Here is a 26,834-nt window from a genome sequence, read left to right as displayed (position 1 = left end):
CCATTTCCATTTCTGACTGTCTGTTTTAGAGCCCGATCAGCCAAATTATTTCCTTTAGCTATATAACTATCAGTCTTTTGGTGGCCCGGGCAATGTACTATGGCTACTTCTTTCAGCATTATAACAGAGTCTAATATGGCCAGTATCTCCTCTCCGTGTTTCTTTTCTTCCTGATATTAGTAGACCTCTCTTTCCATATGGCCCCATGGGCATGAACTACAGAGAAGGCATACTTAGAATCAGTATAAATGGTAACCTTGGGGACTTCCCTTGTGGTCCAGTGGTTAAGACTCCGTGCTTCCACTGTAGGGGGCATGGGTTCAATCCCTGGTCAGGTGGTCAGGGAACTAAGATCCCACATGCAACATGGCGTGGCCAAAAAAAAAAAAAAAAAAAAGCAAAACACTATTAAAAATAAATAATTAGGGCTTCCCTGGTGGCACAGTGGTTGAGAGTCCGCCTGCCGATGCAGGGGACACAGGTTCGTGTCCCAGTCCAGGAAGATCCCACATGCCGCAGAGCCGCTGGGCCCGTGAGCCATGGCTGCTGAGCCTGCGCGTCCAGAGCCTGTGCTCCACAACGGGAGAGGCCACAGCGGTGAGAGGCCCATGTACCGCAAAAAGAATAATAATAATAAATAAATAAATAAATAAATAAATAAATAAATGGTTACCTTTTCCTTAGCTCCAAGGTGCAGGGCTCTCATGAGGGCTATGAGCTCTGCCTTTTGGGCATATGTGCCTGGAGGAGGGCTTCTGCTTCTAGGACTTCCTGATGAGTTACTATTGCATACCCAGGCTTTCGAAGTCCCCAGTCCATGAAGTTGTTCCCATCCATAAACATTTCCACATCTGGCTTTTCTAAAGGCTGATCAGTCAGGTCAGGTCTGCTAGAATAGACTTCTTTAATTTTTTTATGGTATGGAATGCCTTATGGCATTCTGGAGTGCAGCTTAATGGTTCATTGTCATTTCCTCTAAGAGCCTCATATAGGAGTTTGGCCATGTGTCCAAAGTTAGGAATCCAAATATGACAAAACCCAGCCATTCCTAAGAATCCTTGCAGTTGCCTTCTGGTGGTGGGTACAACCACCCTAGCTAATGCTTCCCTTCGATCCGGCAGTTTCTTTGTCTTTTTGATAACTCAAATCCTAGATATTTTACAGTTGGTTAAGAAATTTGCACTTTTCCCTTGGACTTTATATCCCTGGTCTGCCAAAAATTTTAAGTGAGGATTGTATTTTGGTCTGAAGCTTCCTTAGTTTTACTAGCATCCACATATTGAAGTAACATTCCCTCATTTAATTGGAGGTCCCTTAAATCCTTGGCTAAGGCTTCCCTGAAGATGGTGGGAGCATTCTTAAATCCTTGTGGGAGTGCCATCCAACAATATTGTTGTTTTATATTAGTCTCTGGATCATCCCATTCAGAGGCAAACAGTTCCTGGGACTCAGGACTTAGGGATATGCAATAAAAGGCATCTTTTACATCCAGAATTGTAAACCAGCAAAAGTCTCCAGATAAAGCTGTATAAGGATTTGGCACACTGAATGTATCCTCTACAATTTGGTTAATGGCTCCCAAATCCTGCACAAAACGATAATCTTTTGTCCCAGGTTTTCATACCGGCAGGATTGGAGTGTTATATGGGGAATGACAAGGTCAGATTAATTGGGATTTAAGACAGGTGGTTAGCAGAGGCTTTGTACCTTCTTTCGCATACCTCTTTAAAGGGCATTGCTTTAAATTTAGAGCCTTGGTGCCTGGACAGAGTTCTGCTACTATTGGGTCAGCCCAAACATATGCTCTTACCTTTTGTAGAATTTCTTCAGGGACTTCTGGTTGAGGCTTGTCTCCCAGTTGTAATAGTGCAGCTTGGAGGGTGCAGGCTTGCTTTTTCTGCTGAGAAAGTCATTTAATTTTGTTAGTAGACCTTGCCTCAACAAGGGAGTAGGGCATTCAGGCACATATGGAAAGCTGTGCTTTAAATATGTTTTTTTTCCAATTATACAGATCAGAGATAGAAAAGGAGGAGGGCACATATACAGATCCCCTGGGTTGACCTTGGTCATTTAAACCTATGGGTACTTGTCTCCATGGATATTGCCCTGCCTGAGGCAGAGTACCCCCTGGGTCAAACTGAGTACCCTCGCGGGTATGGGGAGGGGAGACCCTGTTGACTATCTGGTAAGGAAGGGTACAGGGCTGGGGCCAGACCTGGGGCTCTAGGAGGATTGCTGGTGGAAGCCTCAGCACCACTCAGAGGGATTTCCCCCTTCATAAGGCGGGGGAATGGCGGGAGGCACCAAAGGAGGAGACAAATGTAGTTAAGTTGAGATCATCTCTGGCTCTGACTCAGGGAAAACAGGTTTTTTCTGAGGGCCTTCCTCTGAACCATAACTTTACATATCTTCTGCAAATTTTTATTCTGATATAGAGACTCAGGTTTCGCTGCTGAGAACTGTTCAGCAGTTTTAACTGCTGAACAAAATAACTTAGAAAAACCAGTCGAGGTCAAACGTCGTGAGCCCACTACCTGTGCTTGCCTACTCCTGATCTGAAGAAAGTTGATAACCACAGTGCAAGGCAGAGCTGACGGTAGGACAGCCAAGGGTTCTCCATCTGGGAGTTCCTTCTCTGAAGAAAAACAAGCCCTCCGTGAAGTCTGAGTTTTGCAGCTGGCTGACCAGATTTCCTTCACTACATTGCTCAAAATAGTATGTGTGTGTGTGTGTGATACACACGCACACACACACACACACACACACACTTAAAAGCAGTTCAATGCTAGCTCCTTGATAGCTCGGCTCATACAAAAGAGGGTTAAAATTCTCAATGAAGAAAAACTAAAATGTGTCTAATTGTAAAAGACTCCTCCCTTGTAAGAAACAAGGATAAAGCTGATTTTGTCCCATTTCTCCTCTCTTTTGCAAACCAAGTCTAAATGTAAAATGGTCTTACAATTAGAAGACCCATTCTTGGGCCATTTTCCCCTGACCCCAGCCGATACTGGGCCTGGCAGTGTTACAAAAGAAAATCATCTTCTTTTTCATAACTCCAGTATACCATATATATATACAGTAGGAAGTCAAATAGAACACCAAGAACATAATACATTAAAAATTACAGAATAAAAGCACATCACTAAAAGAACCATATTGTTATCAGAAAGGACAGGTAAACAGAACAAAGCACAAACTTACTGATAGAGATCTATACCCAGATGATTCTAGTTATTATCTGCATTAGAAACATTATCTCCATCTTCAAAATACTTCAATCTTCTCAGGCCATTCTCTAGATGTATTTAAGAGCTATTTTCTCAAAAATGTTCTTGCCAAGTTTTGCTTGTGTTTTGGAAGATTTTTTGCTTTATTTTACAGTTGGCTAAATGTAGGCCAAGTGACTATTGTATTTCTTATTTAAACTGCAAGTAATTATATATTGTAAAATCAGTTTGTCCTGTTACTGCCTTAACAATCTCAACCTTCCTAAAATATCTATTTGTCTAATAACGTTGCCCCACCTGTTTTGTTTCTCTTAATCTGTCTTTCGTCAAATCACTCTAAAGACACAAAGCTTTGCTTTTTAATCCATGCTGACCTCCCATTTGGAAATTGATGATTTCTCCTAGCTCCCATTTCACTGATTTTACTCCTTATATTTCCTAATTATTTTTACTGTGCTTACTCTATTCCTTAGACTGATTGATATGATCATGTTTTTCTTTCTTTTTCCCCCCTTCCTGTTAAATTAGCAGGGGTACTGGTAACATTCCCCATTTTGGAAGTGTTTTTCTTTTTTTTTTTTTTGCGGTACGCGGGCCCCTCACTGTTGTGGCCTCTCCCGTTGCGGAGCACAGGCTCCGGGCGCGCAGGCTCAGCGGCCATGGCTCACGGGCCCAGCCGCTCCGCGGCATGTGGGATCTTCCCAGACCGGGGCACGAACCCGTGTCCCCTGCATCAGCAGGCAGACTCTCAACCACTGCGCCACCAGGGAAGCCCTGGAGGTGTTTTTTCCTCAGGATAACCAGAGCAAAATGACAGGAAGCAGATTCAGCAAAGCTTTGCTGCAGTCATCCAATAGTTAACCCTATTGGCCAATTCCTCACAAATAAAACAGTCACCGACAAACATAGACAAGCAGAGAAATCCAAAGATCGCAGGCTGTAACCCAGGGTTTGGGACTCTAATCCTTTGAGTACGTCAGCAGCTGTAACCTTTTATATTGGCTCCCTTAGGGTGGGGCTTGAACCCCAAAACCTGACTTGCCTCCCGAAATGTTGCCACCAGAGCCCTTTACAAAGTGAGAAGTCCTTCAATAAGAAAAACCTGGCTTCCAGCAGCATGAGTAGCTCATATGGACTAATTCAAGACTAACCAATCACCATCCAGGTTTGAAATTTCTCTAACCCCTTAAACTTTGCCCCGACCATAGATCAAGGAGACAGGTTTGAGAGCCTTGCCTCCCGCCTCCTTATCAGTCGACCTCAAGATAAAGCTCTTTTCTCAAAAGCCAGTGCCATAGTATTGGCCTCTATGCGCGTTGCGCAGCGAGCCCCTGCTCTGTAGCACTCAAGAGTCCTGTCCTAGCCCCCTCTTTCTCTCCTACTCTACTCACTCACCCTGGAAATCTTAACTGCTCCTATTGTTTCAATTAATAACTATGCGTGGAGGAGTTTCACCTATACATTCCTACTCCAAATTTATCCTGAGTTCCAGATCCATGAAATCTAGAGGGCATTTGTACTTAAATGCCTCACAGGTAACCTCATAATGTACATATTCAAAATTAACTTGCTAATTTCGGCTCAACCTCCTTCCGGGTAAAAGGCATCCTCTGCAAGTTGCCCGACCCAGGAACTAAGAAGTCATCCTTGACGCCTTCCTCCCTCTCACTCTCTATTGTTAACTCTGCCTCCTAAATGTTTCACACCTGGAAGCCTGCAACAGCCTGACCTTTCTCCAGTTTTGCCCCCTTCCAATCCAGGGTGATATCCTGGAGGAAAAGATCACAGTTACACTAGTTATTAGGTTCTAAATATTTGCTGTGGTTAAGTTTAAAATTAAGCTCCAAGCTTCCTATCAGCCAAGGCAAAAGTGAAGGAAAAGTAATCTTCATACGTTTTAATGTTTGTTCTAATGTTAACACTAAAACAAATTTCTCAAGAGGCGATTTATATAGGGAGCAATAAGTGATGTAATGAACAATGTCCTCAACAACATTCCTCCGATATATTCTATAATTTCATTCCACAAGTATTTATGGAGTACTTATGACTCAGGCACTGTGGTCACTACTGGAGATAAAACAGTGAATGTGGTTGTTTCTTATCTCATAATTCAAACCGAGTTTTGGCATAATATTAAAGCCAACCCTCTGAGGACAATTTGGTGGGAAGAGGGCTTATTTCCCAAGCCAAACCTGCCTGATGGTAAAACCAAGGTCACAATATCAGTTGCTCAGTCCCCCACGGCCTACCACCCCCCACCCTTGCCACTCTGCAGCCCCAGAGCATGATTTCAGGATTTCTACCCTTTCTTTTAAACTGCAATTTACTAACACTACCAGCACCACCATACATAACACACCAAATATTTACAGGGCTTCCCAAGTGTTGTCTCCCATGTGCTGACAAACAGTGCCACATGGAATCTGTCATTTTCCAACCTCACTTGCTCTGGCTTCCTGCAGAGATCTGTTGCTAAGGCAGCCACAGCACTGCTCCTCACCTCAACTACACACGGGCACCCCCACAGCACAGGCTCATCCAGGTCAAAGGTGCTGCTCATGATGCCTGACAAGTCTGTGCTGAGGCTGCCAGGGTAAGGGTGTGGACTAGGGTGGCCTGTCCATTATGCAGAAGGGAATGGCATCCAGAGGCCAACATTACATTGCCTTGAAGCTGCTCTGATGTGCTAGCACAACCAGGACCGCTGAAGCTGCTCAAACACCAGGGCCCTTCTGCACTAAAGTTATACCATGTTTTCACTCAACTGCTGAGAACAGCTTTCCCCACTGAGGTTACATTTCATTACACAGGTTCCGAAGCTGAGTTGTCTGGTGCTCCTGATACCTTACTTCAGCTAGAAAAACAGCTTTCAGTTTTTAATAGTATCAGGACACACAGTAAGACTCTGAGAAGTGAGTCCATGGGCTAGGCCAGGGGGAAAACTGTGACAATGTGCAGTGTTCCAAACTGACCCTTCCCAACAGTAGGACATTCAGAGTTTTCTAGCTTAGTGAACTAGTTTAGACGCAGATCAGGAGCCATACTCCATAAGTATGTTGCCCTCACATCTTGCCCAATTTGATTCAATGATAGAATTTAGAATGATAAAAGAATTGGTTGGATGGTGTTAAAAAGAAAACCACAGGCCCAAATTGGCATCACTAGTGCTAAAGCCCATGATACCAAACATAGATTTATTATCTAGGTTTAGTACCCATGTCTAATTGCAGTTTCTGCCTCCCCCAGAAATGTAATGTTAAGGGACCAGTATGGAATTTTCTGGTTAAGCACCAGTAAGGTAACCTGTCACGTGGTCCCTCTGCATCAACCACCATTCCCACCCCCAGAAGAGGCAATCTGCATGATAAAACCCTTGCGGGCCCCCTTCCCAGAAGGGGAACCCTTCTTTTCTTTTTTTAGTACCTTCTTGCCCCACCCTCTTTCTGCCTATTAAAAGCCTTCCATTTTGTACAACCACTCCCAGCATTCTCCAGTTGCTAGATGGGATGCTGCCCAATCATGAATAGTTGAATAAAGCCAATTAGATCTTCAAATTGACTGTTGATTTTGGTTTTTTTAATGTAACATATTCAGACTCTCCTCACAACTTGATCTTTGCCTTGAGATAGACACAGATGGTTTCACTGTGCCCTGCTGCAAAGATCTGGAATAGTGGTTTGGGGCCGCTGTACATTCATGAGAAACCAGACCAGCAGGTGGTTGAGGCTTAGCTAAGGTGCTTAGTCACTGGGACATCTGCACGCAGAGCCTGGATTTTTCCACAGGAAATATTCTGGATGTAAATAAACACATCAATGAGCTTGAAGTTCTATACGTTTGCAACGATTTAAGCCTCTTTAAACACAGAAGGGAGATAGCAAATGAAAATTAAATATAAAGCGCCTAGTGCCGCCCTTCGCAAACGGTACTTGGCTCTTAATTCAGGAACTCTAACTTCCAGGACTCCAAGGAAGTCTTCTACACTCAGCAGACTCAAAATAAATCGGCTCCACTACCCAATTCTATCTACCCCGTCTTCGTGTCTCCTACCCAATCAGCTTGGCAAACTCGCGGATTCACTCCTACACACGCTGACCACCAGTTCCTGGAGGCTTCCAACGGGCCGGCCTGAGGGGATAGGCCCACTGCCAGGGGCGGGGTAATACCTCCCGGGGAGGGCCCGCGGCGCGCAGCCTTGTGGGAGTTGTAGTTCTCTCAACTCAGAGCCTCCGGATAGGAGTCACCGCGGGACTCGTTTTCCCGTGCCCCTCTGCGCGGGCCCGCTTGGGGCAGGTCCCCGGGTGGGTGAGAAAGTGGGTGGGAGCTTGCTTATAAAAAAGTGGAGCCCAGTGATCTGTGTTAATGGAGTCACTGCCGCCCAGGAAGTCTGGGCAGGTTCCTGTCCCGTCAAGAGTGCTGGAGGCCGAACTTGGAATCCAAGTTTAAGGTTCCCTAGAGGACGAAGGATAAGGAGCTTAGCTCCCCGCTCCCCCTCCCAGTCTGCGGCGGGAGAGGCCAACCCCGACCCTGGTTAAAACTCCCGGGGAGTCATCGCTGCTCCCACCTCCGCTTCTTCCCCCACGCTCCCACTCGGGGTCCCCTTCACAGCTGGGAGTCGCAGCGGTCGCAGCTTGAGCGGGTGCATGTGCTCGCCCACCGGTTCCCGGGAACTTGGGGGCGGCTGCTGAGCTCCGTCGATCGCGGAGGACTTGTATTCGCTTTCTGCACCCTCACCCCGGAGGGGAGCCGAGGGGTTTCCCCCATGATCCCCCGGGTCTTCAGGGTGCGCTTGTGGGCCCCGGTGGGCGTCCTGACCTCGTTGGCGTACTGCCTCCACCAGCGGCGGGTGGCTCTGGCCGAGCAGCGGGGGGCTGACGACCAGAATTCCATCGACCGAAGCCTGCTGGAGTTGAAAATGGTGCAAGTCGTGTTTCGACACGGGGCGCGGAGCCCTCTCAAGGCGCTTCCGCGGGAGGAGCAGGTGAGAGATCGGCGGGGCTGGCGGGGCGAGGACTGTGTGGCCAACCAGTGGCGGGCCGGGCTCTTCGCCCCAACACACACCACCTTTGGAATTTTACGCTCACGGAGCGGGGGTTCGGGCTGGGTCCAGACAAAGGGAAAACAAAGGTGCTGGCCTGGTGCCCGCCCCCGCCCCTCAAGACCCCTCGGACTCTCGGATTGTTGAGCAGACCGGAAACTTCCAGTTACGCCCCCCGATGGCTGTGATGAAGCACAGCTAGAAGTAGTAGTGTGCTTCCCATGGTGCGTATAAATCTCCTAGGATCTTGTTCAAATGCAGATTCTGATTCCGCCGACGTGGGGTAGGGCCTGAGATTCTGCATTTCTAATAAATATTTGTGGGAACTTGAGTACAAGGGTGTAGTGCATTTATGTGTGACCATTTTGACGGTTGTCAAAGAGTTGCAGGGACCTTTGTGACAGGAACCACCCTAACTGGGATCACAGTGGATAACGGAGGTTAATACCTTTGGGAACAGATTTTACTGCAGCTTTGTCTCAGGGTTTGCTGGATACCATTTGAGATCCTGAAGATTTTTTTGGTAACAAGTGCTGTATCTTGGAGCTCTCCTTTTTTATTTTGGGTTCCTAAACCTATTGTGGAAGGAATCTGAGGTAGGAAAAAAAATTTTTAGTTGTTCAGTCTTGTGGCTTATGTCTTAAAATCTACCTGGTTTTGGTCAGGATAATTATGATTAAAGTACAAGTAGTCAGTTTTGAAAATGATTACCCTTTCTGGATTTGATTCGTGGGGAGAGCCAGTAAAGATCTCTGGCCTTTCATAGCAGGCAGGCCTGTGATTAAACAACTGTCTTCCTAGTGAAGATAAATAGGAAACCTGAAATACCCAGGCACCCAGGTGTCAAACTTAACCTGTGGGGTGCTTTTGCATTGTTGGTTCTCCAGGTTGATGTTGGGGCAGGTTCAACAGGATGTCCAAATCTGATACTAGACATACTCATGGTGATAGCTGCTTTTAAGAAACCCTCAAGGTTGTACAACTCACATTGTACAACTGAAAACCCGGTTTTTAAAGCTGGCCACACATGAAATCAAACCTCTAAAGCACTTCCCACAGAAATGAATAAATTTGGCAGGCATTTAATTCTATTATCAGATTTCTAGTTAGCCTTTCTATATGGCTATACCACATTCTATCTGGTGCCTGAATTCCATTCCTTTCCTTCTCTTTCTTTCTTTCCTTTTTTTGGATACTTTGACCTTTTTTTCAGTCTCTTACTTTGCCTTTTTATATTAGGTCACTAAATTTTCCTTATAGTTTTGTACATAGCCCATCTCTTATGTACTCCCCTCTCTTCGCCATTTATTCTCGGTACAGAAAGGCCGTATGGAAAATAACATACAAGAACAGAAGACAAAGTTATCAGTGGTGGCAGTGAATAAAAGTCTGAATGTCTAGGCCTCTACCTCCTACAGACAGTATATGTGCTCCCTAAAGGACCCAGAAAAACATTTAGATTCTTTTAGGGCTTTCTCCTGAGCCAGTGGATGTGTGATAGGTATTTTCTGCCTTTATGCTGGAAGCGGCAGTTGTAGCTCAGGTAGACTGCTGGCTTCATTCAATTTCTGTCTTTGTAGCCAAAAAAATATAAAGAATCTGAGTCCTCGGTGTTATTTTGCAATTAGATAAGGCACATTACCTCTTTTGCCTGCTCACATTCTCTAGACTTTAGGCAGATGCACTGAACGTCTTTGGTTATCTTGTATAAAGTCTTGTGCATAAAAGCGAGGGGTAGAACCAACTCTTGTTCAACTTAGGCTATAAGCAAGTATCATCAGCCTCCTGTAACTTGTTTCTGGATATTCTCTGTCAGGTTTTTTTTTCAAGCTCCAATTTAATAGAGGTTGTTATTGGTATTTTCTAATCTTCGTGGTTCTGCTATTAATTATAGTCAGAAAGGACTTTGACAACAATTCTAAAACTAAAATTGCCTTTGGTAGATATTTCTAGACTTCTGACTAGTTTATAGATAAACTTATGTGACAAGTCAATCCATTCAGTTATCTCACAAATCCTCAGAAAATATCATTGTTTAAAATTAATTGTTTTATTGAGTTGTTTTCTTATGGCTTGAATGGCTGATGAATTAATCTATCTTCCTAAAAGTTGTATCTGTGCTCTGGAACTTGATTGTCCGTTTTTTCTGGTTGTTAGATTAGGTCCAGCTACGCTTTCAAAAGATAAATTTGGCCCTACTTTTGGATTTCCCTCAGCACCTCTCTATATGATGGCAAAATAGCCCCCAACCCAGGAAGATTCCTCAGTTTTTATAAAATAAAGTCCAACCCATTCCAGCGCCACTGTTCATGAAGACATTTGGGTCCATATTTATTTGTTAGTGTAGATGAGCTAGGAAGGATAATGTCAGTATCAGTGTTGATTAATACTTATTCAAAACTCAACTAAGAGCAGCAGTTTTCAGGAAGCATTACACAAAGGACGTGCCAGTCAATCCATTCATTCCTGTGCAGTGGTGATTCTTAACCTTGGTGGGATGTTGGACTCAACTGGGGAGTTTTAAAAAATACTGATGCCTAGGTCTGTCTCCCAGAGATTCTGATTTAATTGACCCAGAGCATCCAGATATGGTAAAAGGTCCTCTGGTGAAGACTTAGAATTATCTGGACTGGGTAGCATTTAAAAAACTGAGGCTCCATCCCCAGATCTGGATGTCATTAGCCCAGGAGGGGGCTCAGGCATCAGTAACTTTAAAAAAATTTCCCAGTGATACTACTGTGCAGTGTGCAAGGTTTCAAATCATTAGTTTATTCTAAAAGCTACACCTGGAAATTCTTGTTTACTTTTACATAGATTTTTTTTTCTTTTACCTGAATGTAGCATATCGATCCCAGTGTAGTACTGTCTTCACGGAAATGTGCTTTGGTGAGATGCTATCATTCTGTGTCGAGGGAACAATGAGAAACAATCCCACAAAACTCATTGCTGCGACTACTGAAAAGATGTTCATTATATCCTCTTTATGAGGACCCTTGGGAGGAATTTGTCTGTTAGCATGAGAAATGGTGTGCTTCTCCTGAACAGTTGCCTTGCTTTTATCTTTAAGCTTGTGTAGCTGATCAAGTTTCTCCTTGTACATAAAAGCCAGAAAGCTTAGTGCTGACTCTTTTGGCCCACCTACAGTAAGTATATGGATCTTCATAGCATGTATTTTTTTGAGAAACTTTATTACTGTATCCATATTTTGGTCCCTATATACTCATTTGCTTTTGTCTTTCTTGTCTACTTTGAATTGCTTATCTTACTATATTTTGGGTATTGCTACCACTTACTTTAAGTTAGTTCTTGAAAATGGAGTATAAATAAATAAAAGTATAAAGTTAGTCTTTGCCACTAACTGCGAAGCTGAAAAGCAGGCACAAGAATGAGAGTGTGTATGTGGGATGGTCACCATGTATGGAGCTCATGTATCATCCATCCTTGAAAATATGAAAATGTATACTCTAGACTTGACATGACCTAGACCCCAGGAGTCATCTCCTAGGAAAACCAGAGATCCTCTGTTGGTGAATGCACCTAACAGGAGGAGGTTTCTTAGTGTGGCTGAGCAGGCCCTGTGGACCTGGTATCAGGACCTGTGCTTAGACACAAGGATGGATAATTCAATCTCAGCTGTAAAAGAGAAAAGAGTTTACAATGTGATGAAGGAGAGAGACAAAACAGATTCCAATTATAGGAATATGTGGGGAGTGCTGGGAACTCAAAGGAGGTGTCTGAAACTTAAATTGTACAAACCTGAACTCAGTTTGTCAGCTATTCTTCTGTCTTGGCCTTAGTTTTAGTCAAGGAGTTCCTCCATTACCCTTTACTAGCTTAGGCACCCAGACTCAAAATCACAGTCATTTTCTCTTTATTCTTTCTTGTTTATCTACCAATATAGCCTCCAAATAAAGCTTTTCTCTACTCACTTGCCAGGTTTGACTCAAAAGTCTTGACTCCACCCCTTCTATTCCTGCTGCCTTAGATGAGGCCTTAGGCTCTCACCAGCTCTATGGCAGACATCTTGAAACTGGCTTTTCTGCGTTGAGTCTTTCCATTTCAATTGTGATCTATACTGATGGCTTTCAAACTATTCTATGGAGCCTGCTGGCGAAGGGGATGCTGAGTGGCTGGCGTTCTGAGTTCCCACTCCTACTTCAACTAGAGGAACTCCAGTTTTTGCCTTTAAATATACAAATCTAACTCAACCTGATATCTGCTAATTAAAAAGTTTGAAAACCACTCCCAGGTTGAGGCAAACCAAGCCACTTCTTTCCTCTATATATTCTTCCCCATCTCTGCTTTGCTCAAGCTTTCTACCTATTCTTAGAATTCTGAATACCACCCTCTCTTCTTACCTACCTCTTACTCTCAAGTCCTGGTCTCTGCTTCTCTAAATCCTATTCATTTCAAATACCATTCCTTCCATGAAACTTTTCCTGAATCCTCAGCCAGAAGAGAAGGTCTGTCTTGCCTTTGAACTACTGTGGCCTTCCTCTGGTTTCTTGTAGCACATAGTTTCTATTTTAGTTCTGCTATCATTTACATACATAGCTTGCTGTCTCTACTAACCGGAAAATCCAAAAAAGGCAGGGTCATGTTATCTCAATCTTGGTATCTTCCACAGGATCTAGCAAATCGTTGAAGCTATTCTCCCCCCCTTGGCCGTGCAGCTTGTGGGATCTTAGTTCCCCAACCGGGGATGGAACCTGTGCCCCCTGCAATGGAAGTGCAGAGTCCTAACCACTGGACTGCCAGGGAATTCCCTGTTGGAGCTGTTAATTATGCCTATTGTGTGCCAGGCCCTTTTTTGGACATCCAAAATGCAGAGGTCAATAGATGACACAGGCTCTGCTCTCAGGAGCTAAGTCTACTGAGCAGGACAGACTAGTAAAGGGACTTGTCTAATACAGTTTGGTAAAGGCTACCAAAAAGATCCACTGAGGCTGCTGTGAGAGCACAGGGCCAAGGTCACAGCTTCTGGGAACACTTAAGCTGTTTTGTGGAATGAACAGAAGTCTTTCCAGACGAAAGGGAAAAGAAGATTCCAGGTAGAAGGAACATGAGGTTGAAAGGTCAGAAGGTGTGGGGATCGTGTTCTAGGAAACAGAGTTGTGTGGCTAGAAGAGAAGTGTGTAGGGCATGGAAGAATTGGTGAAGAGAGAGAGGCAGGGGCCATCATGCAGCCATGAGCCCTTGAAGGGTTTTATGAAGGGAAGTTATAGTATTAGAACTTTGAAAGGAGGAGCAGTGATTAAAAGATTGTAAGAAGAAGATCTCAGCTCTGAACACCCAATCTTCTGATATCAGTTGCTGTAGCACCAGCAGGGGAAGAGGCTCAGGTGTTTGGAGACCAGGTGCAGGTGAGGCTGAGACAATGCCTTTTGGAAGAATGGACCTGGGACTCCCAGTAGCCGTCTCCTGGGATATTTGTGGGAGGCACCAAGATAAATACAATGCTGTGTGACATTGTAGGTTTTCAAATGCTAGTTTTAAAACAAAATGAAGCAGTAAGAAATTGAGTTATATATTGTAAGTGCTGTAGGAATTCAGATAAGAAGGCAACCACTGAAAGCTGGAGCAGTCACAGATGGGGAGGTAAGGCCTAAGCTGTCATTGAACCTTGGAGAGAAGCTGGATGGACAGAGAGGGACAGGAGTCCCTCCGAGCAAGGGAAGCAAGCTGAAAGAAGATGTAGAGGAAGCGGGGGGTATGGTCTGGCCTGGGTAGGGGAAGAGAAAGGCGTAGTGGCAGTACAGCTGGGGACAGAGGCTGGGCCAAAAGTCCTGAAAGGCAGATGCTTCCCTCTTGGAACATTAGGAAAAAGCTATTGATATGATGAGAGTGGCCTAGCAAGATTAATCAGGTGGTTATGTATATATGGTTTGGGGTGTGGGAGGGAGAGAGCCTGTCACAGCACTTTGCCTGAGGTAATAAGGTTTTATACTCTAATAATAAGATAAAAGAAGGACCAGTGGGAGTAACATTTTTTCTAGCCAGTGATCTACAGGGTTTGGGGTGGGGATGGGGGAGCAGTGGGGCGAGTCAGAGGTTTGAGTCTTGGGAACTAGGAGAATTGGGGTAGCCTTGAGAATCATAGTCAGTTGGGAAGAGGGGCTGGTATATGGGATTAGAAGAAAAGACTTTTTTTTTTTTTTTTTTTTTTTTTTTTTTTGCCGTACGCGTGCCTCTCACTGTCGTGGCCTCTCCCGTTGCGGAGCACAGGCTCCGGACGCGCAGGCTCAGCGGCCATGGCTCACGGGCCCAGCGGCTCCACGGCATGTGGTATCTTCCCAGACTGGGACACGAACCCGTGTCCCCTGCATCAGCAGGCGGACTCTCAACCACTGCGCCACCAGGGAAACCCAAAACTTTTGTTTTTAAAATTGAAGTCATCACATCGGACTCAATGCGTGTAAGCATTTTATGGGCAGTTGGAGCTGTGAGGCCTATGACTACTTGTTATGTTTTGAAAATCAGTACAGTTGGGGCAGGAGCCAGACTGCAAGGAATAAAGGAAGATGGTGAAGAAGTGAAGGTTTCTTAGAGGGCAGCTACTTATTTGAGAAGTTGGATGAAAGGAAGGGAAATATGTAGTAGTTACAAGAGTCCTTAAGGAGGGGCCATAAAAGCCTGCAGGTTGATTTCTTAAAAATTCTTAAGTATATGGTCACTGAGATTATATCATATTCATTCATTTATTCCGTCATTAGTTCATTCATTCATTCGCCACGGCACTCTGCCTGCTTCTCCCCTTTACTTCAGTCTGGGCTTAGTGCCAGAGCAACACCTTAACAGTGAGTACTAGTGTAGCAATAACAGGACTTGGGCTGAGCACACCTGGAATAATAAATCGCAGTCTTTTCTTCCCTTAATTGGAGCTGGAGTTAAAGTTTCTTTCCTTCCTTCCCATAGGAAGGTTGCTTGTCTAGTGTCAGTGTGATTCTAGCTATGTGCTGCTGGATATTAATGCTCTAAGTTTCAAGAACCTTTTTAAACAATGTGTTGTTTATTGTGGTCACAACAGGTAGAGTGGAAACCCCAGCTACTAGAGGTCCCACCCCAAACTCGGTTTGATTACACAGTCACCAATCTAGCTGGTGGCCCGAAACCGCATTCTCCTTTCGACTCTCGGTACCATGAGACCACGCTGAAGGTGAGCGATGCTTCCCTGCTCTGGGAAGCCCCCTGCAGAGCTGTGATGGTTTGCTCTGGCCTGAGGTTAGCAGGCCACCAGGTGTTTTCATTCTTCTCTCCTTCCTCCCCCACCTCAGGGGGGCATGTTTGCTGGACAGCTGACCAAGGTGGGCATGCAGCAAATGTTTGCCCTGGGAGAGAGGCTGAGGAAGAACTACGTGGAGGACGTCCCCTTTCTTTCGCCAACCTTCAACCCACTGGAGGTCTTGTGAGTCACTTGAAAAAGGGATGTTGCACCCGATGTAAGGTCCTGAGCATGAGAAAACCTGCCCTGATGCCCCAGGTGGTTCCCACTCTCATCCAAGGTAGTCTGGGGGGATGTGAGGGTGATCTGGCTGTGACATCTGTCATCCCATTGATTGCCAGGGTTTGATTCTGCTGATCTGGCTAGCTAGGCGGGTGTCCCCTTCCTCTCCCACCTCTCCATGTGTGTCCCTCCTGAAGCTGCACGCTCGGTCGAAGAGGACGACCTTCCCCAATAGAGGAGGACCGTTCTCCGGTCAAGGGTATACGAGAAGCTGCTCTCCCCTGTTAGAACCTCCAAGGTAGTCTGGGAGCAGTTACCCTAGTACAGTAGGATTCAGTGAACAAGTGGTCACCGGAGGTCACATTCATTGGCCTTCAGATCCCTTGGGCAGCCATCCCACAGAGAGATAAAGGATACTTCCCTGCCCTATAGCTCCCCTTCTGTAGTCTTTAAAGCCTCCCAGCTGCTCTGTGGAATAAGGTGGAGTGTACATATAAATCTTCCTTTTATGAGTTAATCTACCTTTTTGTTTTTTTCCCCAGCATTCGTTCCACTAACATATATCGGAATCTGGAGTCTACCCGGTGTTTGTTGGCTGGGCTTTTCCAATGTCAGAAAGAAGGTTTGAGTTTGGGGTCTATGAGTCAGCCCCTGTCCCTGAGGAGCCTTTTCTTCTCACTTCCAAAGCCCCGCTCTCTCTTTCTTGGTATCTGTCCCCTTGGTCTCTCTCCTCCTGCTCATGTAGCTTCCATGGTGTACCTACTCCTCTGGCAGGCCCCTCCCTGTCTGGCCTGCTGCTGCCCTTGCCAGCCTGACCTGCACACCTGCAGCAATGCATCAGCTGCTCTGATGCGCCTCTGGCTCCTGACTTCTTCTCTCAAGCGTCTACACAAGCTGCGTGAGGCAGCCCCAGCCAGGTCTTGTGAACAGTACTGGGGCCTTTTTGTTTAGTAGAGATGCTGCTGAAAAGGAAGGAGGGCAGGAGGGACACTTTGCTGGGACCTGGGTCTGCTGCTACTGCCCTGGTCTTGGTGATAATCCACAGCATGACCCAGATGGTATTAACAGTATTCCGTACCGCCTTTCCTAGATAAGAAAATCTGTCGAGTTTGGGTTTTGACCTATTCAGCCAGTGAATGAGCACAGCTAGTGATTCTCAACCTTTTCACCACCAAGAGCTACATTTATTATTTTCCTTTATGTATCTCATGTGTTGAGGCCCTTTGACTATCAAATGAAGCCATATCTTGTCATTTGTAATTGATTGAAATTAATATTTAATTGCTGGTCTGAGTTTCAGATCATCATGACCTCACCAATATTAAAATACTAAAACGATGCCATAAGGCAGAGGTTCTTGTTATTTTCTTTAGCTTCTGTAGCAGTATCTCAAATAGAGATAAAACTTCCATCAGGCTTTTAAAAAATTTGTAAAATACAGAACCTCCAGGCCAAAGGAGGCTGGCCTTGCCCCCAGCTGGCTTGGGTACTGCTGCTAATTCTGGCTGAAGTTGGCTGAACACAAACAGTGAGCCTAAGTAACATAAAGCAAACAGGATGGGCTGCTCTGCACCTCTTGAGAGCCCCTGAGTTTAGGAATAATCCATAGTGCCTGGCCTTCTGAAAGCTGTTCACTTGCTCAGGTTCTAAAAGGCAAATGTCCTCTCCTCAGAACCACCTAAAGTGTAACTGAGGTAGGAAAGGTGTTTCTTGGTGCAAGGAAGGAAGTGGTATCATCGCCAGCCTCTGGTGTGGCTGCCTGGGTAGCTGCTCCCTGCACTGGACCCAGACATCCTCACAGTCCAGTTTGACTCCTGTCACAGCTACTTCTATGCCTTGGCCAGTATCAAGGGATTTGAATAGACCTAAGAACCCCACAAGGTGCTACCATTGGTGGAATTGGTGCAACTTTGGGATATTGTTTCAAGAGTAAAATCCTAGAGAAGGCCCAGAAGGTTTTGAGTAAACTACAGAGAATCAGGCTGGTGGGGGGAAGCTGGAAGGTGTTGGTCTGCACCGTTTGGTCTTTCATTCATTCAATGCATATCTGAGTGCCAACTCCAATGTGCCTTATTTATCATAAACTGTAGGTCCGTTATCCAGACACTAGTGTCAGGTACCAGGTAGGAATTATCACGTATTAGTTAGAGGTTTAAATCATAATTACTATTATTCTCACATTTAAAGGACTTACTATACATCAAATATTGTTCTAAGAGCTTTGCGGATATTAACTTTTTTAATTCTTGTGATAACCCTGTGAGGTAGGTAACATTATCCCCATTTTACAGATAAGAGAACTAAAGCACAGAGAGGCTAAATGACTATCTGAGGAACACAAAGCTGGTAAATGGAGGAGCTGGGATTTAAACTCTGGCAGTCTGGTTTCACAATCCATACTCTTCACTCTTGTGCTCTCCTGCTTCTCAGAAAACATGTGTATCTGGAGAGGGCCTCTGATCATTTGGTCTGTTCTTTTTTACAATGTTTCGTGCGGAACCCCATGATTCTTCAGAGGGGTCAGAAACTACAGAAAAGGAGGGGGTTGGGGCATGCAGGTAGACTATACTTTGGACCCCTACCTTGAAGCCATCAGCACCTTTTCTTTTATTACCTTATCTAATAGTGGGAGAAAAAAGCTTCCACTGCTTTAGAAACAATTGAAAATTGCTGATACTAGTCTCATCCCTTCAATTTACACATGAGCCCCAGAGAAGGGAAGTGACTTCCCAGGGCCATCCTACGGGTTAGTTATAGATTCAGGCCTAAACTCATGACTTTCAGTCTGATTTCCTTTTTCTGTCCAGACCAACAAAGTGTGTCTGAATACTGGTATTCTACTCAAGTCACCATAGGCTACTTTTAAATACTGAGGTTTTGGCTATCAATAATTTGTTTGGAAATAATAGCTCTTTGGGGTTTAGATTCACCTAATCACTCCATGGATTGACCTCAGTGAATTCGAAAAAGCTTCTCTGCCATCAGAGAAGGTGAGGCTTGAGCTGTGTAGAACAGGGCGCTACCACAGGCCATTGCCATCTCTGGCACAGAGCAAAGCATGGGAAGGTGTTAGAGCACTTTTTTGGGGCATTGTTGGATGGGACAAGGGTCCTCGTGAGCTCTGAGCAGCAGCAAGCTGCTGCGAGGTCTGTAAGAAACACTGTTTGTAGTCTAATCTTTGGTTCCTGGTAGTTCATCTGGAAGCCTGGGTTTTCTTTTGGGCGAGGCCATGGGGTCTGAGAGAATTTGTGATTGTCATGTCAGTCACCATATTGGCCTATAGGATCGGACTTTGGGAAGCAAGAATGTCACCTAGTTCTGATAAAGTGAGGGAGGACACGTTCTTTATTAGAATCCCCAGGTACTGGTGGTACCTCGAGGTGATGTTTTTTGAACTGGGTCATGGATGTGCCAGTCTGATCGGCACCTGTACCTGCTCTCGGCTATAGGTGGCCCAGCAGGAGAGGTTGTGCTGGACAAAACAAGGCTGCTACTGCTTTCTCCGTTGCTCAGACCACAGCAGGGCTCCTGTTGGCAAGGCCAGGGCATGTTGAAGGCATTCACTGTCCTTAAGGGGATGATCTGCCTCTGGGAGCAGCTCCGTCTGTATAGACAGAGAGAAGAAGAAGGGGGTGGAGCTGCTGGGAAGAACAAGCTGAAGCCGCTTCCCACCCGTGCTTCCCACATTCCTCCCAGGACCCATCATCATCCACACTGATGAAGCCAGCTCTGAAGTCTTGTACCCAAACTACCAAAACTGCCGGAACCTTCGGGAAAGAACCAGGTAACTGCCCCTGATTCTTGCTCACCAGGGGTGAACAGGCAGCGTTTTACCACCTTAGCTGGCAGGCGCTCCCTGAACTGAGGCCCTGCCCAGGCTGGCTGTGCTGGTGGATAAGGGATGAAAGAGATTGCATTAAGCTCAGGTCTGACATCAACTGTCCAGGAAGTGAGGCAGCTCTTACTCCCAGTGACAGGCTAATAGTGAAGGTACAGGATGCCTGGGGAGAGCCACACGCTGGGCTGGAAAGATGGTGTATGCAGCCATGAGTGGGGCTTTGCCGTTTACCAAGCATTATCCTCTCTACAGTCCTTCAATGCTCTCAGATGGGGCAGATGAAGAACCTTACAGAAAAGATGATTAAATAAAGATGAGTAAGTCAGTCATCAAACTGCAAATCCAGATGGACAAGCAGAAGAAGACACAGCTTCCCCTTTTCTTACCAACGTTCTGCCGTGTAGGATAGATTGGTCTGGGCTGATGGCACTTTTCAGGTTTCAGGTATTTCTGGTCTGCACTAAGACTATGTAGTATGTGTTCCCCCAGAAGAAGGAGAAGGCTGTTTTCAAGCAGACCTGGCCATGCTTGCACTGTTTTTGATAATGCTAGAGTGGGATTTGGAAAATCCAGGTTATTATTTTAGTCCTGGTACATACTAACTTCCTTTTACAAGTCATTTGACCTCATAGAGTCCTAGTCTATTCATCTATACGATGGCAATAATACTAGCTAACCCCAATGAGTCATCGTTGAAGGTTAAATGAGATCCCAAATGAAGAATGAGATACACTTTGTCAACTGTTAATCACTATACAGTATGATGAAATATAAAGAATAACTTTTTATTTTTTGGCAGAGGCCGGAGGCAGGCTGCTTCTTTGCAGCCAGGGATCTCAGAGGATTTGAAGAAGGTGAAGGAAAGGATGGGCATTGCCAGTAGCGATGGAGTGGACTTCCTCACCCTCCTGGACAACATGGCTGCTGAGCAGGTGGGCTGGCTGTCCTTCTCGGGCCCTGGTGGTGGGGGACCCTGGGGGAGGCTTGATGGGCTGCCTCCTGAGTTAGAACTGGGTGGAGACCTCCTGGCTTGGAGGCAGCTGTGATAGGACTTGCAGACAGAATGGACGTGGGAACTGAGGGTTAGGGAACAATCAAGGAGGACCCCCTTACTGGGTTAGGATCCCAGAAATTTAACTCTCAACCAGAGTTTCTTAAAGCACATTCACCAGAATGCTCACGGTGTGAGTGTGTATTACGTGGGCAGGCAGGGGTGGGGTGGGTGACGGTAGGGAGAGATTATTGTCTAAATATTTTGGAATCCCTCTTTATTGTATCACTTTTTGGAGTCTATACACATGTCAGCATATTAAAGAATCTGAGAAGCCTGTAGTAAAGAAAGTTGGTTAATCCTTAAGTCTGTTTTTCTCAAACTTGTTTAGCCATAGAATCTTGTTTATCTAATAAATACTGAAAACCGCACAATAGGAAACGCTGTCTTAGATTCAAAAGTTGGACACCGGGCTTCCCTGGTGGTGCAGTGGTTGAGAGTCCGCCTGCCAATGCAGGGGACACGGGTTCGTGCCCCAGTCCGGGAAGACCCCACATGCCGTGGAGCAGCTGGGCCCGTGAGCCATGGCCGCTGAGCCTGCGCGTCCGGAGCCTGTGCTCCGCAACGGGAGAGGCCGCAGCAGTGAGAGGCCCGCGTACCGCAAAAAAAAAAAAAAGTCGGACACCCAAAGGCAGTATAGCCTGGATCTTCCTTCCTTCTCTTGTGAAGTTGACGGTGTGCCCTGAAGGCAGAAATGCACCTTGTGCTTATGCGTAAAATAGGTTTAAGGTTACTAAATAAGAGTTTGCATATATAACATATTTATATGGCATACTTTTTAGAAATCATCTTGGGGAAAATGAAGGCCAAGTAGAAATTTATGAATTCCTCGCCTTGTATTCTATTCATTTTTTTTTTTTTTTTTTTTTAGCGTAAGAAAATACAAATGTTTTTTTACTTTGGGGTAGATGAGGAGTATCAGAAAGAGGAAAAACAATTTTTTTTCCTGGGCCTTTAGATCTCGAGGAATAGCTTCTGACAGGCCTTGGGGACATAGATTTTTGAGCTGTTAAGGCTCTCCCCAGGAGAAGACAGGTCCCTAGGGCTCCATGGAAGCTGATTGGCTACCAGTCTCAGTGGATGAGAAGCATTTCTTTCAAAACCTGTACCCTTGGACCTTTCAGGTGCACAGCCTCCTGAGCTGCCCCACGCTGAAGAGGTTCGCATGGATGATTGAGCGGAGAGCGGTGGACACAGCCTTGTACATCCTGCAAAGGGAAGACAGGTGAGGAGCCTCTTCAGCTGCTGGCATAAAGTCACGTTCGGTCAGGTCTCCCCGTGTGTGGGGAACGGGGCTCATCAGACCTGCTCACACTTGTTAGCTGGTGTCTCTGTGTGCAGAGACCAAGATCACCCCATTCTGCTGGCCTTCTGAATGGACTCGGCCCTAGGTGGGACTAGTGACCTAGTGCTTCCATTCACTGTTAACACAGACCCGGGACCCACCACTCGACTGGGTTTCTCTTAATCACTGACTTCTTCCTCTGCTTTAAGTTTCAAAAGATTCGGGTGGCGGGGGATGCTGAAGGAAGAATCATTATTGCTACTTTATTCATCACATTACAGTTTACAAACCACCTTCCTGTTCTCGCTGTGAGGTAGGTGTCATTATCCCTGACAAGTCCAAGTCCTCGCTTTAGAGATGGAGAAACTGGACCTGAGAGATGTGGGCTATCTTGCCCAGGCTCAGCTAGCAAGTGGCAGATGCGGGACTTGAACCCAGATCTTCTGACCGCCAGTCCTTTGTTTTCTCTATTTTACTGGTACTTAGGGCTCTGTTTTTAGAAGACCTGTTTCCTGACGACCAGAATTGAGAGTGCCTCTCTTACCAAATTTCAAAAAACACCTTTCCATGATTAGTTCAAAGCATTCAGCTTGTCCTCAGAATAGGTGACTTGGTGGAGAGGGGAGATGGGAAGTAGAGGAACAGTCCTGGGGAAGACGAGTGGGAGGAAAAAGCAGCTGACATTTCAAGAATTTGCTTGGTCTTGCATAAGCATAGGAGCCTCTGCCTGCTTTTCTCCCACGCAGAGTCAGTGTGTCCACTTTGCACTTGCCTCGGGCATCTGGAAGGCTCCAGTCGCGCCACTCAGCTTGCTGCCACTCTCTGTGACTTGTCTCCTTCCCTCATCTTTTCCTGAAGTGGCCCCACTGGACCTAAATTGTCACTCACTGCCTTCCCCTCCACCAACACATACACACATATTTAGTAAATATATTAGGCTTTGCGGCCCGTGTATTATCTGTTGCATCCGCTCAACTCAGCCCATGTAGCGTGAAAGCAGCCATAGATCATACACAAACAAATGGGCATAACTGTGTTCCAGTAAAACTCTATTTACAAAAACAGGCAGGTGGGTTGGATTTGGCCCATGGCCATAGTTTGCTTTCTCCTGGTGTAAAGTGTTTCAAACAAGACCTGATCCATTCTTCTTTCCGTTAGCCCTGGTTTCATAAAACTGATGTTTCTTCAAGGACAAATGGTTACAACTTCACAGTGCCATCCACCTTGGCTTGGCCTGCACACATTCTTCTGGAAAGCGTATTTGCATACTCCTCAGCTATTGCTTCAACTTTCCTTGATTTATAAAGGTGGCCATTTACCCAGTCACCATGAATAAAGATTGGTCTAAGCCAATCATGGCAACCCCGTTTCCTTTTGTCAGTGATTGGGTTCTGGGAATTCTGGGAGAGGTTTTTTTTTCCTCTTTGATAAAAAGTGCGAGGTACCCAAACCAAGCCTTTTTGCTACTTCCTAGCCCCATCTTTCAGCTTTGTTTGCTACTGTGAGAAGACATGCTTTGAGTAGAGGTACCACCTTGTGATCATGAGGTTGACAGTCCTGAGAATGAAAGTGGTGGAGCCACAGCTCCAAGCCTGGGAGCACTAGTGTTGAACTTCTTGTTAAATAAATAAGGAAAGTCCTTATGGTCTAAATTCCAAAGAAGCGTAGGAAGTGTAATTTAGGCAGTTCCTTTGGATGGCTTTTCTAAGGGCCTTCTGGAATTCCTGGAATTCATTACACCGTGTCCTTCCCAGTTTTGTTCTTTTAACCGTGAAGGCCTAGTTCTCCATGACTTATCCTGTCTCAGCTGTGTTCATATCAGGTCTATATCCTGCTGCTGTTATTGTTGGCAGTCTTTGCGCACAGAGAGCCCTCAGACTTGTGGCAGTGCTGTTTTTCTCCTTACTGCCTGTCACTGTCCCTCATCCATCCCTTATCTTTTCTCAACTCTGTCTCATTGGGCTCATGAGGTTCAAGGGGGCAGAACTAGCCTGCATCCCTTGTGTGCCAAGTGCCCACTGTGTACTTAAATATTGTTTACTTGCCACAGGGAAAGCCTTCAGATGGCAGTGGGCCAATTCCTCCACATTCTGGAGAGCAACCTGCTGAAAGTCGTGGACCCTGCCACTCCGCCCGGCAAGACCAGGTACCTGGCCCAGCAGCTCAGCTTGGTGTGGCTGAGGGCAGTGGGGGGGGACGGGGTGGTGTCTGGCTGCAGGGAGAGAACCCAGGTTCTAGCAGGGCAAGAACGAGTCTGTCAATGACCGAAAGTAGATGTTTAAGAGGCCACGTGTCCCAGAGACATTCACAACATTTCTACCTTTCTTCCTGCCACACCTGTCCTACCATGTTCGGAAATTTTATTTTAGTAAAAAAGAACCCTAAATTTATTTTTCCTTTTTTTTTCTTTAAACTAATTGAACATGTGTCCACTGGAGTAGCTAATTAGGACATCACACTGATTTGGTATTATAATAGCCCCAAACACTGATAATTGCTTAATAGATTGTTTAAACACCTTCACTGAGTATACAGGAAGGTAGGATTTCTATTGGGCATTTAAAAATGTTGGAAGTGGCTTGTGAACCTCCACTGCCACTTTTGGAGTGCCTGGAACCCCAGGTTAGGGACGACGGATTTGGAATGTTATGTGTCCTGGGTACTTGCTAAGCAAAGTGTGGTCTGCAGATAAACAGCTTCACTGTCACCTGGGGTTGTTAGATTTTCTGGCTCCAGCCTGACCCACTGAATCAGAATCTGCATTTTAACAAGACACCCAGGTGGTTTGTAAGCGCCCTAATATTGGAGAAGGACTGTTGTAGACTGACTTCTTGAGAGAAAGAATTGTACGTAGTTAGAAATACTCAATGAGTGTGGGAAAGGTAAGGGACAGTGAGTTGAAATAGGAACATTCAGGAACTTTGGGCCTAGATTTATAATAGCAAATCATGTGAATGCCCTTCCCTGTCCTTCACAGACCTTCAATGACAATATATTTCTTACTGGCCTTTGCCACCTTGCCCCGCCTCGGCCTTGTGTCTGTAGAGTACTGTAGGGTCCAATGCTAGCCTTCTAGGTTGGGGGTCAACAAATAAAATCCTCAGTGTTTCCCAAGAGACAGATACAGGGGTCAGGTAGATATAGATTAAAAGGCAACTTTATTACTGATTAAAGCCCATTTAGAGAATGTATTGAGGACCAAACAGGCATATTAATGAAATGGACTTAATTCCCCCAAACTGCAAGCTTCCCCAACAAGGAGAGGTTGCTCTGCTAAACTCATCACACAGCTGCGAGTAGGAAGAACATTTGCTGTAGGCAGGCGGGTCCCAAAGAGAGGAGGAAGGTAGGGCTGTGCCATACATGCCCAGTTTCTTCTTCAAACCTTACCGGGGGAGGAGTAGGTGGTTGGTCAGGCAGAGAGCTACTCCAGTGGGGATCCCTCCTCTTGAAAACAAGGGGCGTGTGAATGAGGGTTCTCCCCACGATCTACTTCAAAGGAGTTTTTCTAGTAGGCTCAACTGATTTGTAGATGTCACTGGTTCCCTCACTTGCGCAGGCAGCAGCGTCCTGGCCTCCAGAGTCCTAAGGTAAAGAATTAATTGTGAAGAACTGTTTTCTTCTTGCAGAAAGCTATACCTCTATGCAGCTCATGATGTGACCCTCATGCCTCTCTTAATGGCCCTGGGGATTTTTGACCACAAATGGCCCCCGTTTGCTGTGGACCTGACCATGGAACTCTACCAGCACCGGGAGTCTAAGGAGTGGTTTGTGCAGCTCTATTACCGTGGGGAGGTAAGAGCTCTGGGGTGGGGTTGGGAGGTGGCTGGGCGACCCCACCCACCTGGTTTAGCACCAAGTCTCCCTCCTCGGGCCCAGGGAGTCTCCACTGGCACCTGAGCTCTCTGAATCCTCTCAAGGCTGTGGCCCAGGGTTAAGGCAGAACTGGGCATATAGTGGCAGGCTGGGACTTGGGCCTTATCCCTTACCTTCTAAGAACAGGACCGCCCTTCTCTTTTCCTGAGTGTCTCTGCCAGGATGTAACACCCTGACCGTGAGGCCTGTTTTGAAAATTAACGATGATGTCTTTGGGAGGTGATGTTTACTGTCAGTACTCTTGGTGCCTTGGCTGCTTCAGCAGGTTGCTGTCCAGGGCAGGGGCTAGAGCACTCCCCACGGCTTAGAGCTTTAGCCTTCCCAGCTCAGGAGTAAACATGAGTGTGTTTTCCCAGTCAATTCAACAACCAACAGTTCTGGAGGGACTTTCACAAGCAGGGCATAGTGCTTTTAATCTGGAAGTTGACCAGTTAATGGGGCCTTCCTGGCTGTTACATGAGTATATACACACACCATTGGGTCAAAGCCTTTCAGAACTCCGGACACAGCTGAAGACAGCCAGACAGGGTCCTCAGTGCCCCTGCTGAGTTCTGTCTCTTCCACAGGAGCAGGTGCCGAAAGGTTGCCCTGACCGGCTCTGTCCACTGGACAAGTTCTTGAACACCATGTCAATTTATACCTTGAGCCCAGAAAAATACCACACACTCTGCTCTGAAGCCCAAGTGATGGGACTTGGAAATGGAGAGTGAGTGATTTGTACAAGTAGGATGTGTTGATTTTTTAAATAAAATGCCTTTACACAATGCCTCCAGCTGTTGTGTTTGGGAAAGGCAGGAACAAGGGTTAAGGTACTTTAACATAAGGGAAGGGTAGTTCCCTCCTGTAGGTATATTAAGGTCTCTTCTTGAAAGGAAAAGGCGTGTAAGACCAGACCAGAATGATATATCCTATTTGGTGGCTTGATTTCCATGGCCAGAAGCAGCTGCCTGTGACATAGGCTGGGGACATCGTGACCCTGTAGAATGGAGTGTGGGTTTGGACTTCAGTTCTTTTTTCTTATCTTCATTTCACAAACATATATTGAGCACCTCCTAAGTAGTGATCATTATAA

At 45.8% G+C, this 26,834-nt stretch overlaps 1 protein-coding gene across 2 annotated transcripts; it reads left to right on the top strand.

Annotated features, from left to right (window-relative positions):
* The first annotated feature begins 7,558 nt into the window (after window positions 1-7,558).
* ACP6 (acid phosphatase 6, lysophosphatidic) lies at window positions 7,559-26,512 on the top strand. Of its 2 annotated transcripts, none has more exons than XM_060086961.1 (10): window positions 7,559-8,211; window positions 15,296-15,424; window positions 15,543-15,673; window positions 16,255-16,334; window positions 19,409-19,496; window positions 20,350-20,482; window positions 21,726-21,826; window positions 23,937-24,032; window positions 25,516-25,681; window positions 26,329-26,512. In XM_060086961.1, the coding sequence occupies exons 1-10, from the start codon at window positions 7,993-7,995 to the stop codon at window positions 26,470-26,472; spliced, it is 1,287 nt and encodes a 428-aa protein (XP_059942944.1). In that variant the 5' UTR covers window positions 7,559-7,992; the 3' UTR covers window positions 26,473-26,512. The 2 variants fall into 2 exon arrangements, with proteins under 2 accessions (XP_059942944.1, XP_059942953.1); XM_060086970.1 differs by lacking the exon at window positions 7,559-8,211 and adding an exon at window positions 8,301-8,492.
* The last annotated feature ends 322 nt before the right edge of the window (window positions 26,513-26,834 follow it).

This window comes from Mesoplodon densirostris, chromosome 2 (assembly GCF_025265405.1).
Source record: "Mesoplodon densirostris isolate mMesDen1 chromosome 2, mMesDen1 primary haplotype, whole genome shotgun sequence".
Lineage (NCBI taxonomy): Eukaryota > Metazoa > Chordata > Mammalia > Artiodactyla > Ziphiidae > Mesoplodon > Mesoplodon densirostris.
Note: the sequence above shows the minus strand (reverse complement) of the source record. Positions and strands in the feature narration are given on the sequence as shown.

Bases quoted from the DNA above. Each gene is read 5' to 3' on its own strand.
- ACP6 (XM_060086961.1), top strand. From the start codon at position 7,993: ATGATCCCCCGGGTCTTCAGGGTGCGCTTGTGGGCCCCGGTGGGCGTC. The intron at 15,425-15,542 runs GTGAGCGATGCT...CCCCCACCTCAG, and splicing joins ACCATGAGACCACGCTGAAG to GGGGGCATGTTTGCTGGACA. The intron at 21,827-23,936 runs GTGAGGAGCCTC...TACTTGCCACAG, and splicing joins ATCCTGCAAAGGGAAGACAG to GGAAAGCCTTCAGATGGCAG.